Source organism: Thamnophis elegans, chromosome 2 (assembly GCF_009769535.1).
Source record: "Thamnophis elegans isolate rThaEle1 chromosome 2, rThaEle1.pri, whole genome shotgun sequence".
NCBI classification, from domain to species: domain Eukaryota; kingdom Metazoa; phylum Chordata; class Lepidosauria; order Squamata; family Colubridae; genus Thamnophis; species Thamnophis elegans.
Genome location: NC_045542.1, coordinates 126,869,074 through 126,881,751, shown reverse-complemented (window position 1 = coordinate 126,881,751; position 12,678 = coordinate 126,869,074). Strand labels below are relative to the sequence as shown.

General features: G+C 44.6%; 1 protein-coding gene across 1 annotated transcript in view; it reads left to right on the top strand.

The window, feature by feature from the left end:
• LOC116503823 (contactin-4-like) overlaps positions 1-12,678 on the top strand; it is a 222,280-nt gene that overhangs the window by 110,076 nt on the left and 99,526 nt on the right. The window contains exons 6-7 of the mRNA XM_032210467.1: positions 7,043-7,179; positions 8,772-8,901. Of these exons, the coding sequence (XP_032066358.1) occupies positions 7,043-7,179; positions 8,772-8,901 (267 nt within the window). The remainder of the gene's footprint in view (positions 1-7,042; positions 7,180-8,771; positions 8,902-12,678) is intronic.

Genomic DNA, 12,678 nt, shown 5'->3' with positions numbered 1-12,678 from the left:
TCAAGCAGAATTGCTATAGTACACTAGCCAATTCCAAGGAAAACAGAAAAATAAATTGAATTGTGTGAGAGAGAGGCCATAGATGTAAAATAACAATTCAGTCCAAAATTAAGATAATAATAAAAAATGTAATGATCATTTTGTATCTTGAGGCGAAGGGAAGGACGCGACAAGAGGTAAGAGGAAAGTGACTTTTATTCAGCTCATAGTGGATGCGATTCAACGAGGTGTATTTCGCGCCCTACATTTATACCCCCGGGTTTGAGTGAGGAGCCAATGGGCGTCGAGTAGCTCGACCAATCAGGGTGAGGATTGAACCGGCTCCGCCCGGGAACCAATCAGGAAGAGTCCTTTGTACCTCGACCAATCAGGGCGAGGATTGAGCCGGCTCCGCCCGGGAACCAATCAGGGAGAGTCCTTGTTCGCGCGCTTGTATTTCCCGCGCTAGTATTCAACACCCCTCCCCCCCCAGTCAGAGAGTTCCTTTAGGAAGGGCAAATATAGTCTTGTAGATAGGCGGGACGGTGGCGTTCTCGTCCGGATCTCCGTGGCTCCCCGGCGGTCGTCGACGGGGGGGGAACCGCCGGTGGAGGCGTGTCCGTGGTGGGGGCTTGAGCCTGCGGCGCGGCCCCGCGAGAGGGCACTCCCTCCGGGTCCCGTGCCCGATGTCCATCCGCCTGGGGTGGCGTCTCTGTGGCCAACGGGGTGTCTGGTAGGGGCCCCGTGCAGTCCGGTTGGGGTGTAGGTTCAGAGTCTCGATAAGGGCTACGCGGAAAGGAGTAGCCGGCTGGGGTGCGCCTGCCCGGAAAGTTCGCGACGGCTTGACCCCCGTTCGCCGGGTGGAAACGGTCCGTGGGGGAAGAAGTCAACGGGGGTGGCTCCTGTTGAGAGCAGGTTTCTGGGGAGCTGGGGCCGTCTCTTTCCGTAGGAAGGCGACGCCTTAACTGGTCCACGTGTCGCCTCCATTGTGTTCCGTCGGCCAGGCCGACCCTGAAGGAACAGGGGCCGGTCAGAGCTGTGATGGTTGCGGGAACCCACCGTGGATCCCCGGAAAAGGAACGGGCCCATACAGTATTCCCTAACTTAAACGCGTGGGAAGGAAGGGCCCCCAGGTTGCTTGGCGGATCTCCTGCGTAAAGTGGATGGAGCCTGTCTAGGGGGGTTCGCAATCTCCTACCCATCAAGAGCTCCGCGGGACTTTTGTTGGTCGTTGGGCAGGGTATGGAGTGCTGGCTCAAGAGATAGGCCGCTACTCTTTCTTGCCAGTCGCCCTGGTCCATGCGGCCCAAGGCTTCTTTTGCTGAGCGAACTGCGCGCTCCGCCCGGCCATTGCTAGCTGGGTGATAGGGGGCTGTGGCCGCGTGTCTGATCCCCTGTTCGGCCAGGAATTCTTGGAACGTGGTGGAGGTAAACTGGGGCCCGTTATCGGAGACTATCACATCCGGTAACCCATGGGTGGCGAACATCTTACGGAGGGCCCTTACTGTACTCTCTGCTGTGATGGAGGTCATGATTACTAGCTCTACCCACTTGGAGTAAGCATCGACCACAATCATGAAGTTCCGGCCGTGGAAGGGGCCGGCAAAGTCGATGTGTAAACGGGACCATGGGCCTCTAGGAATCTCCCACTCTCGAGGGGCTGCTATGGGGGGATTCGGCCTAGAGTTTTGGCAGATCCTGCATCGGCCTACGTAGTCTGCAATTTCCGTGTCTAACAAGGGCCACCACACGTAACTACGGGCTAAGGCTTTCATTCGTGCTATGCCTGGGTGGTTTTTGTGGAGTGCGGGCAGGATTCGTGCTCGCAGGGCTGTGGGGATCACTACCCTATCCCCCCAGACAAGACAACCCCCGTGGAGGGCGAGTTCGGCCTGTCGCGCTTTGAATGGGCGGAATTGTTCCGCTACCTTTTCCGTGGGCCACCCCCTCAAAACCCATGAAGCGACCTGAGATAGGACGGGGTCAGCCTTTGTGCAGGCTGCCACGTCCGCGGCAGAAACGGGGAGGTCGGATTCGGCAATGGACAGAACAGAGAGCGCGGGCACATGGGCGGTGTCCGTCTCTGGCAGGGGGCAGCGGCTCAGGGCGTCTGCGTGTCCTAGCTGTTTGCCCGGACGGTATAACAGCGTATACGAGTATGCCGTCAGGAACTCCGTCCAGCGTGTCATGCGGGGTGACAAGATGGGGGGGGGGTCGGTTTGTCACCCGCCAGTAGCCCCAGGAGGGGCTTGTGATCCGTGACTAGGGTGAATTTTCTACCATAGAGGTAGTCGTGGAACCGCTTAATGCCGGACACTGCAGCCAGGGCTTCTTTGTCGATTTGGCTGTAGTTCCGCTCCGTGGAGGAGAGTGTCCGGGAATAGAAGGCTATGGGGGCTTCTGAGCCGTTCGGGAGGACGTGGCTCAGCACCGCCCCTACGCCATAGGGGGAGGCATCGCAAGTCAGAATTAGAGGCATCCTATCGCTGTACTGGATTAGGACTGCCGATGACGTTAAAAACCCCTTTATAGCCGTGAACGCGTGCGCTTCACGGCTACCCCATTTCCAGGTCGCTGACCGGTCAAGTAGACGGTGTAGCGGCTCAGCTAGTGACGCCTTGTGGGGGATAAAAGGGGCGTAGAAATTTAAGAGCCCCAGGAATGCCTGTAACTCCGCCTTAGAGGTGGGTGCGGGTGCGTTTTTGATGGCGGCAACTTTGGAAGGAGTGGGGTGGATGCCTTGGGCATCAATGAGGAACCCCAAGAATTCAACTTTGGGAACTGCAATTTCGCATTTGCTGCGCTTTAATTTCAGTCCCGCCTCCCTGAAACGTGTGAGGACCTCCCGCAGCGTTTTCAGGAGTTCCGAGTGGCTGGGGGCAGCGACCAGGACGTCGTCGAAGTAGGGAACGACGCCTGGGAGCCCGTGGAGCAACCGCTCCATGAGGCTCTGGAAAATCCCAGGGGCGACCGAAACGCCGAATTGCAGACGGCGGCAACGGAAAGCCCCGCGGTGGGTGACGATGGTCTGGGCTGTAGCCGCATCGTCGTCTACGGGAAGCTGCTGGTAAGCCTGTGCCATGTCTAGCTTAGCGAAAATGCGGCCCTGTCCTAAGGAGTGGAGTAGGTGCTGCACTATGGGAACCGGATACGGGTTTGCCTGCAGGGCCAAATTGATGGTCGACTTGTAGTCGGCACATATTCTCACCGATCCGTCGGGTTTGACCGGGAGGACTATGGGGGTTTCCCAGCGGGCGTGATCAACGGGCTCGAGTACTCCTTGCTCAATTAGCTTATCGAGTTCCGCGTCTACCTTTGCTCTCAAAGCGAAAGGAACCCTGCGTGCCTTTAGCCTGACGGGGGCGACCTGGGGATCGAGGCAGAGAGAAATGGGGGTACCCTTGTAACAACCCAATTTCCCGTCGAACACGTCTGAGAACTCGTCTAGGACGCTATCTGCGGAGAGGGGAACTACCCTGTGTACTCCTTCTATGGTGAGGCCCAAAACGGAGAACCATTCCAACCCCAGGAGAGCGGGCAGGTTGTTCCTAACGACTAAAACTGGGAGTTTCCCTTTAAAATTCCCGTATTCCACCCGGATGTGGTATATCCCAGCTGTGGGAATCCCATTTCCCTGGTAGTCTAGGAGGGAGACCCCGGCGGGGCGCAGCTTTCTCTGGGGGACCCCGGGGCAAAGGCGGGAAAACAAAGCCCAAGATAGGAGAGAACGGGATGAACCGGAGTCCACCTCCATTTGGCAAAGCTGACCTTCGAGACGGACGGCGGTGCTTATTTTCCGGTGGCCAGCGGGAACGGGGGATGCTTGGTAGACCACGCAGGCGGCGCTGGGGGGCTGGTAGGTTGAGTGGCAATCCTCAGTGCGCTTCGCGGGACGTGGCTGCTGGCGGCGTGGCGGCGCCGGGCGCTGGTCGCTGGGCTGCATAGACGACGGGGCTGGCAGGGGAGCCCGGCATACTCTGGCGAGGTGCCCTTCTCCTCGGCAGCGGCGGCAGACGGCAGAACGGTACGGGCAGGCTGCGCGGCTGTGGCGGCCGCCGCATCCGCGGCAGGGTGCGTCTGAGGCTGGCTGAGCGGGCGCCGGCGGTTGCTGGGGTGTCCTCCGTCTTGGCTGTACCCTCATCTGGCCGACGATTTCCTCCGCCTCCTCCTCGTCTTCGGCAGGGGAGAGATCATCGATGAGGTTCGTCTGGGTGGACGGCCCCGCGACGGTTTGTGCGGGGGGGTTTAGCTGGAGGCGTTCCATGTCGGCCGTGGATTGTTCGGAGAGTTCGGCTGCTCGCGCTATCTCCACGGCTTGCAACAGAGTAATCTTGTGATTCCGGAGCAATCGGCTGCGTAAGTGTGGGTCGCGGACCCCGCACACAAACTGCTCCGCAAGGTTCTCCTCCAGGTCTGCAAAATCGCACTGGGCGGCCACGGTGCGCAAGGCCTCCAGAAATTGGCTAATGGATTCATTAGCCCTTTGCACCCGGCGGCGGAAAGCGAAACGGCGTGCAAATAAAGAGGGTGAGGGGGCGTAGTGGTTCCTCAGCCTGGACATCAGCTCGGCCCACCCAAGTTTGTACGCTGGCCTCGGGGCGGCCAGGGCTCTCGCAGAGGCGAACATGGACGGCTCACAGCAGGACAGGAAGAAGCTGCATTTCTCCTCGTCGGTCTGAGCCTGGTTTTTTGAAGCGATCAGGTAACACTCGAAACGCTCCATGAAACTGTCCCATGATTCTCCGGTGGCTCCGCCGAATGGCGCGAAAGGAGGAAGCGATGATGCCATCGAGGTGTGGAGCCGGAGGGAGGGAGAAGGCGGAGAAAATTTTCGCGTTTGCTGCCGGGGTTCTCGGTCTGAGATAGCGTTCGAGCTGGTTCAGACGCGGGGGCAGCTGGCTGTTCTTCTCCGTGGTCGCGGGAATCGGTATCCCACCTTCGTCGCCAGTTTTGTATCTTGAGGCGAAGGGAAGGACGCGACAAGAGGTAAGAGGAAAGTGACTTTTATTCAGCTCATAGTGGATGCGATTCAACGAGGTGTATTTCGCGCCCTACATTTATACCCCCGGGTTTGAGTGAGGAGCCAATGGGCGTCGAGTAGCTCGACCAATCAGGGTGAGGATTGAACCGGCTCCGCCCGGGAACCAATCAGGAAGAGTCCTTTGTACCTCGACCAATCAGGGCGAGGATTGAGCCGGCTCCGCCCGGGAACCAATCAGGGAGAGTCCTTGTTCGCGCGCTTGTATTTCCCGCGCTAGTATTCAACAGATCACATTAGTATATTTTATCTTTCTAGTATATTTTACATTATGAACAAAAGGTCTTAAACTTTTCTTTATGATATATTTTTCTTGCTGCTTGTATCTTCTAGCATGTGATAAAAAGCATTTTGAGTATTGTTAAGAGTAACCACAAACAGAACTATTAAAATGTGTTTTTGTTGTTTGAGAATTATTGCTATCCAACAAGAAATGTTGAAAACAGAGATGGACTTAAAATTATAGCTTCATGTTGATAAATTTTAATTTGCCAATTTGATATTCTTTTATCTGGTGAAATACAGATGGAATAATATAAAATATCCAGTTTCCTGGAGATCTCTGCTGGATATGTGTGTGTGTGTGTGTGTGTGTGTGTGTGTGTGTGTGTGTGTGTATCCCATTCTATAGAATACTTAATTGTCTAGCTGTTTTAAAATACCCCCATATTATTCATCCAGATTTGTGTTTGTTACTTGCAATCAAGGTAATGATAGTCTTTTAATTTTGAAATACATGTTTCTGAAAAATACTTTATGATATTATTTATCTGAAAATAGTTAGACATTGATTGTATATAATGGAAGTATAAAATATATTACTGTCCAAAAGAGTAACCATGTAAATCCACAGGGGGGAAAAAAGTCTGTTGATTTTAAAGTGGCTTGTTTTTGCCCATTTATTTGCAACTCAGATTCACAGAAAGTATTTTCTGATTTTGTTCTAAGATCTACTTTGTCTCTATGACAACTGTATTTTTCACATTTCTTATCACTATTTTTGGATCTGCACAAACCAATTTAATTGTTTTATCCATCCAGTCGATTTAAATGGCTTTTTTCCTCTGTTAAATTAGCTTTTATTATTTTTCCACATCCATACTACACTTCTATTGTTTATGTTTGCATATACAAATTATACTTTTGATGATTGAAGCCACTGTTGAAAGTAATCAAAATACACACACCCTGTTACTTACAACCTAATATTTTGTAGCCTCAGAAATCAGTGCTCAAGGGGCACTATTGTTGTCTTAATATTTCTAGTTTAATAAATATATTCTACAAGATTTGATCCATCCATAAGGTGCAAAATAGATTTCAGGGGGAAGCTTTATTCTCCCTTGGATAATGAAATATTTCATATTTTTTACACTCTTTATTTTGCCAATCATTTGCATAACAACAAAAACAGTTATCTATAGAAATAATTGACATATATAGATAACATTAATAAAGTAAGACAAATATTTATTAGTTGACCAAATTTGGTTCTTTTCCTTAAGTATCTCAGGGATTCTACTTTATTTAATTATTAGAAATATCATTATAAGTTATTACATTAATTGGTCATATAGATATACCGAGAAAAGCCAGTTTGGGACAGTAGTTAAGGCACTAGGCTAGAAACCAGGAGAATGTGAGTTCTAGTCCCAACTTGGGCACAAAGCCAGCTGGGTGACCCTGGGACATTCATTCACTGTTAGCCCTAGGAAGAGAATAATGGTAAGCTTTTTAAAATGTTGCCAATAAAACTGCAGAGATTTGTACAGCCAGTTACCAGGCATCAAAGCTGATATATCCAGGTTAAACAATTCCACTACATCATTGCAATCTTCACGCTGAACATCTTTAATGTATAGAAGTGACCAAAGTCAATTTTAGGTTACATATAATTTGTTTTCATGGAAACACAGTAATCTTAAACCCATATTTCTATTTTTTTAAAATAGATTTATTTCTGAGATCATGCTAGAGAAGACATAAATGTTACTCAGATAAATATCCCTGTACTCCTCCTTACAGCTCCTCCCAACTGGAATCAGAAAATAAGTGATATTCAGGTGGCTATAGAAGAAAGTATCTACTGGGAATGTAAGGCAAATGGCAGACCGAAGCCTTCTTACAACTGGCTGAAGGATGGTGAACTTCTTCTCCCTCAGGTACAAGCAATCTTGCCAATATTGATGCTCTGAGGTTGGGGATTAACTTGCAAGAATTTGTTCTCAACATTACTGAAAAATAAAAACAGCAGAAACCATATAGTCTTAAGTTTCCATCTGTCCCACTGCAGACTTCTTGTCATGCTGAGTAAATGTCACAAGATCACCTTGAGCTTTCCGTATATTTAAAACAATGTCATTCAAGTCATACTTTTCAAAAGGCAAGAATCACCCCGGAGCACCTAACTTTCAACCAATGTTCAGCGAATGTTAGGTATTTAAGTGCCATTTTCTCCCTTTGACAAACATTTCACAGAATCAATTGGAACTGAGAAGCTGTGGGATTCCTTTCCAGGGCATATTTGCTTTGAGGAGAAGATACATAAAATGGCTGCACATTTTTCAGTTGCTGCAACGCCACAGGCAAATGAAATATCACCTGGAACAAAACCTCTGTTAAGTGCTAACTGTGAAAAACAAAAATGGGAATATAGCTATTCAGGCTATAAAGCTCCTTTTTTCCATTCTGTTTTTTTTTCCAGTATGTAAGTTTTAATTGAACTTTATGGAATGTAAACAAGCTTTCTAGTCTGTATCCGTTTCACTTCCACGGACCTCTGCTGACATAGCCAACGAGGGAATTGACCTATCATTAGCAGTGTCACATAAAGCTAAGGATTAATGAGCTATAGAAAGAAAGGAAAAGATTTCATCAGCATCTCTCTATTCCTAATCTCACCAAAGGAGATTATTCCAGCCTTTGATTGTCTCAATTTTAAGGGCAAAAACTAAACAAATTGCAAATCGCTCTTACCTGCACCTTGTGAAACTGTTGTTGCCTAGATTCAGTCAAATAAAGCCTGCACAACGTTAGATTTACACTCCACCTGTGAGAAGGAGTACAACATCTTTTATAGATTGTATTTGTTACATGTTAAGATTTACTAATACACACACCTTCCTATTATGTAGAGAAGCATATTGTTGTTGTTATTGGTATTGCGAGTTCTTTATCCTTAGGCTGAATCCTGATTGCCCATTCTTTTGTGCCATGTGCTAATGTGACTGGTTCTGAACTTAAACCATATTAAACTAAAGTAAGGATTATTAAATGGCTATGATTTATATCTTTGGAGTATAACAATTTTAATATAGTGGGGTGCAATCAATTGCTTTGCCCCACTGAACATGATTACTTTTCCATTAATCTTCAAGGAAGCAGAAAGCTGAATTTCTAAAAAAAATCTCAGACCAACTTAGGTCATAATATGCCATAGGACCACCATAGTTTTAGATTTAGGTTAATGGGCTTCAAATAATTATTAATCAACGTAGTTCATATGCCCAATCACTGAGAATAAGAAGAAACTTTGGTATTAATCACAATTTACTATTGCTTTTCCCTTTGAACATGCATTTTGAATTTTGTTAGCAAAGATTCCATCATACTGATTATTTATGAATTTGTCTTTTTTCAACTTTAGTATTGATACCACCTACCTATTTGACATTTAAGGTAATGTCATTGGAGGAATATATAAATTCTGAAGATTTTTTTTAACATTTATGTTATTCATTTAATTATTTTGCAGGAAAGACTTCACATAGAACATGGGACACTTACCATTCCCAGCGTGAATCTCTCTGACACTGGCATGTATCAGTGTGTGGCAGAAAATAGATATGGAGTCATCTATGTCAGCGCAGAACTGAGCGTAATTGGTGGGTTCCTTTTACTTAAAAGCTATTGAAAAGTTTCTATTGCTTTAAATTGTTTTATTACAACTAATGAAGTCATTAATTAATGTGTTAATTAATTAAATTCCAGAAACGTTGATCCAAAGCATTTTCTGAAAGTCAGTGGGAATGATTGCTCCTATATGTGAAATGTTTTATGTCATATTTTACTACTATTTATTCTTAGAACAATAATTTGTTTCTTTGCCATGAAAGAAGTTTTACTGTGTATTATCTAACATAAAGATGAACATGCTGAGGGATCCATTGCATGTAATTACAGATAAAAACACATATACAAAGCCAGAACATACCATGCAGACATTTGATTAATGTGATACACATATCTATAATTCCCACTTTTCTATTTTATTTGTTTGCTTGCTTGTCTTTTTTGTTTGTAGTTTTTATGAAATATTTTTTCTGTCTTTTTTTCTTTTCTTTTGGATTTTTTTTTTTATTCCTTACTATAAAACTTTCTAAAAACTCAATAATAAAATATTTGAATTGATTATATTTAATTCACTTAAATACAGTTATTTGATTGTTCCCCATGTGTAGCAATTATTAATCAGTCTCTTCTGCTGCACTCATAAACAGAATTTTAATATTAAACTATAGATGTAGTGACAACTTTTAGAGGTGCTTAAGAGTTGAAGCTAGCCTTGTGTTCTCCGTTCTTCTTTTATGTGATTACTGAAGCCTGAGTTGAATGTAGTATCTATCTGGACAGCAATAATTCTGTGATGGATTACAGACTGGAGTAAAACCTCAACAAATTCTGGCAAGGAGTCAATTGCCACTTTAGTGGATTTATCAAATTGGGCAAGATCTTTTTTATCTATTTTATCTAACTGGGCAAGGATAAGATCTTTTCTTACAACCCTTGTGGGTCTGTTTTATGTACTTTGGGGTACCAAACAATAATTATTGTAATTTTGTATTTGCAGATTTGTTTGAAATATTTATCCTGCTATAGCTAAAAATGATGCTGGAGGAGGGGAGGAGGACTGTAAAAAATAGATTAAGCAAAAATGGACCAACATGGGAAGAGTTTGATCACATAATTGGTTCTCTTTAGCTTTTATTTTCCTTCTAACCATTTCCCCACCCTTTTGAATATTCAGCCTAGCACTGGTAAAATTCAGAAGAAAGAAAATCATATTTGTTTTACATTCATTGGAGAGGAAGGGATTATAAAAGAGTATGCGGGCACACAATGGGAATACCCATTGAAAGCAATATGTTGGTGTTGGCAGCAAACAGGTTGGTAAAGGCCATACTCTATGCCTGTTTACTCTCTTGTAACCCCTTCTTACCAAATATCCCTGTTTGGGGGGAGTGTTGGATCAAGTAGAAGAGAGATTACCTGTAAAATTGCTTTTTTTTTTTAATTCCTTCACTCTAAGGAGAGAGATTGGAGAAAATGGATTAGAAGAGAGTAAGCAGGCACAAAATGGCTGCCAGAGCCAGCCCCTTTGATGGGTATTTCTTTCCACTAATGGGCCTTCTTCCTCTCTTTTAAGCCCTTCTTGTCCAGTCTCTTTCTCTGCAGGGGAAAAAAAATAAAGGTCAGAAAAAGGATAATTTAGACTGACTATAATGATAATCATGTGACTAAGAGATAGCACCGGTGTAACTTTGAACAATCAATGAATGAGACAGTGTGTAAGTGAGGACTACCTGTAGTATGTTATTGTACAGTATACTTACAGAAGTACAAATTATGCATAATGTAAAAGTGTTCAGTTTTGTCTTGTGTTAAATTGTTTATAGTATCTATAAAAAGTTTTCCCTAAGCATAAAGACGTAACAATGAAAATAAGAACAATGTTTCTACATTTTTTGCTACAAAGGAAACATGATATACACAACAGTTCCTAATTAGTTGAAAACAATTAAACATACTAGAATGAGGATAAAATGCACAATATTTTTCCAGGTGTCCCTGTTAAAGAAATCAGTCTTGTAGGAAGCCTTAAGGAGGATAACAGTGAGTGAATAACCAGATCAGTGTAACTACAGAGCTGCAGTAGATAGATCTCGCTATGATCCAAATATTTAAGATCTATACTAACTTGAAAAGGATAGGCTGTTTTCATCTGATCTCAAACTTTCCAAATTGATGTAGCTTTTACCTAGAAAACAAAATCAGGAAATTAAATGTATTCAAACATTTGGGGGGGGGGGTGTATTTCACATATTAATGTATTTTGAAAAGGAAATTATCAAGAGGAAAAGGTCGTATTTAAGAAAAAGTCACAATGATGAACAGCTCTAAAGGTAATTTCATTTTGATGTATATTCATAGGCAAATATTCCTTTGAAAAAGATATGGCTTTCAAAGCACAATCAATTTGGGCAACTAGCTTTTTATTTTTCTCTGTTGTGTGCAATCTATTAAAGTCCCAGATATAATTATTGTAACTATAGTTTTTGATAAAATGTAAGTTAGGGATAAAATGTAACAAGGGGAAAAACATTAAAAAGCAGTCAATAATTCTTTACCTTCTTTAGCAACCATTTGCAAACACAGTGGATTTTTTAAAAAAAACCAATTTTCCAACCAATGCATGAAGCTATGATGAAATTTCATGAACCTAAACCTGAATCTGACATCAAATTGCGAGTAATTCTTGTATAGCCACCCAAAATAACTTTATCATCCAATCATTTGGATGAGGGAATAGATGGGAAACTCATCAAAATTGCAGATTACATCAAGCTAGCAGTAATAGCCAACACTCCAAAATATAGGCTTAAGATACAAAAGGATCTTGACCAATGGTGGGTTTCAAAATTTTTAGAACCTCTTCTGTAGGGGTGACCTGCTTTGTGGGAGTGGCTTGCCAGCCATGTGACCAGGTGGGAGTGGCTTGCCAGCCATGTGACTGAGTGGGAGTGGCTTGGCAGTCATGTGCCTGGGTAGGTATGGCCAACTTGTAAAATGTGGTGAAACTCACTTAACAACGCTCTTGCTTAGCAACCAAAATGTTGGCACAGAGGCTCTGGCATTTGAAGCATGCACGTCTTAAAGCTGCCAAGTTACAAGACACTTGCACCCCTCCCTAACCCTTTAGAAAAAAAATCCCAGGGGTGTTCAAACTTGACAGCTTTAAAACTTGTGGACTTCAACTCCCAGAATTCCTCCTCTAGTCATGTTGGCTCAGGAACTCTGGCATTTAAGTGTGCAAGTTTTAAAGCTGTTAAGTTACAAGACCCTTGCACCCCTAAGATTTTTTAAGATTTTAAGGTTTAGATAGGACTCTTAGAGGCGGGCGGGGTGATTGATGAGCCAGCCAATGAGCGAGCGGTGGGTGGGGCAAGCGTGGTGCGGACGGGCAGGGGAAGGGAGCTGGAACCGGTTCTAAATGGCAAGATAGATTTGTGGAACCTCTTCTATAGAAGAAGTTAGAACTGGCATGAACCCACACCTGATCTTGACAGACTTGAACATGGGGTGCTATCTAACAAAATGAAATTCAATAGTGAAAAAAGTAAGATTCTATATTTAGGCAAGAAAAATAAAATGCACAGGTACAGTATAGGTGGTACCTTGCTCAATAGTAGTAACTGTGAGAGGGAACTTGGAGTCCTAGTGGACAAACATTTAAATGAGCGAGCAGTGTGCCACAGCTGCCAAAAAAGCCGACACAGTTCTAGGCTGCATAAACAGAGAGATAGAATCAAGATCATGTGAAGTGTTAATACCACTTTATAATGCCTCGGTAAGGACACACTTGAAATACTGCATTCAAGTTT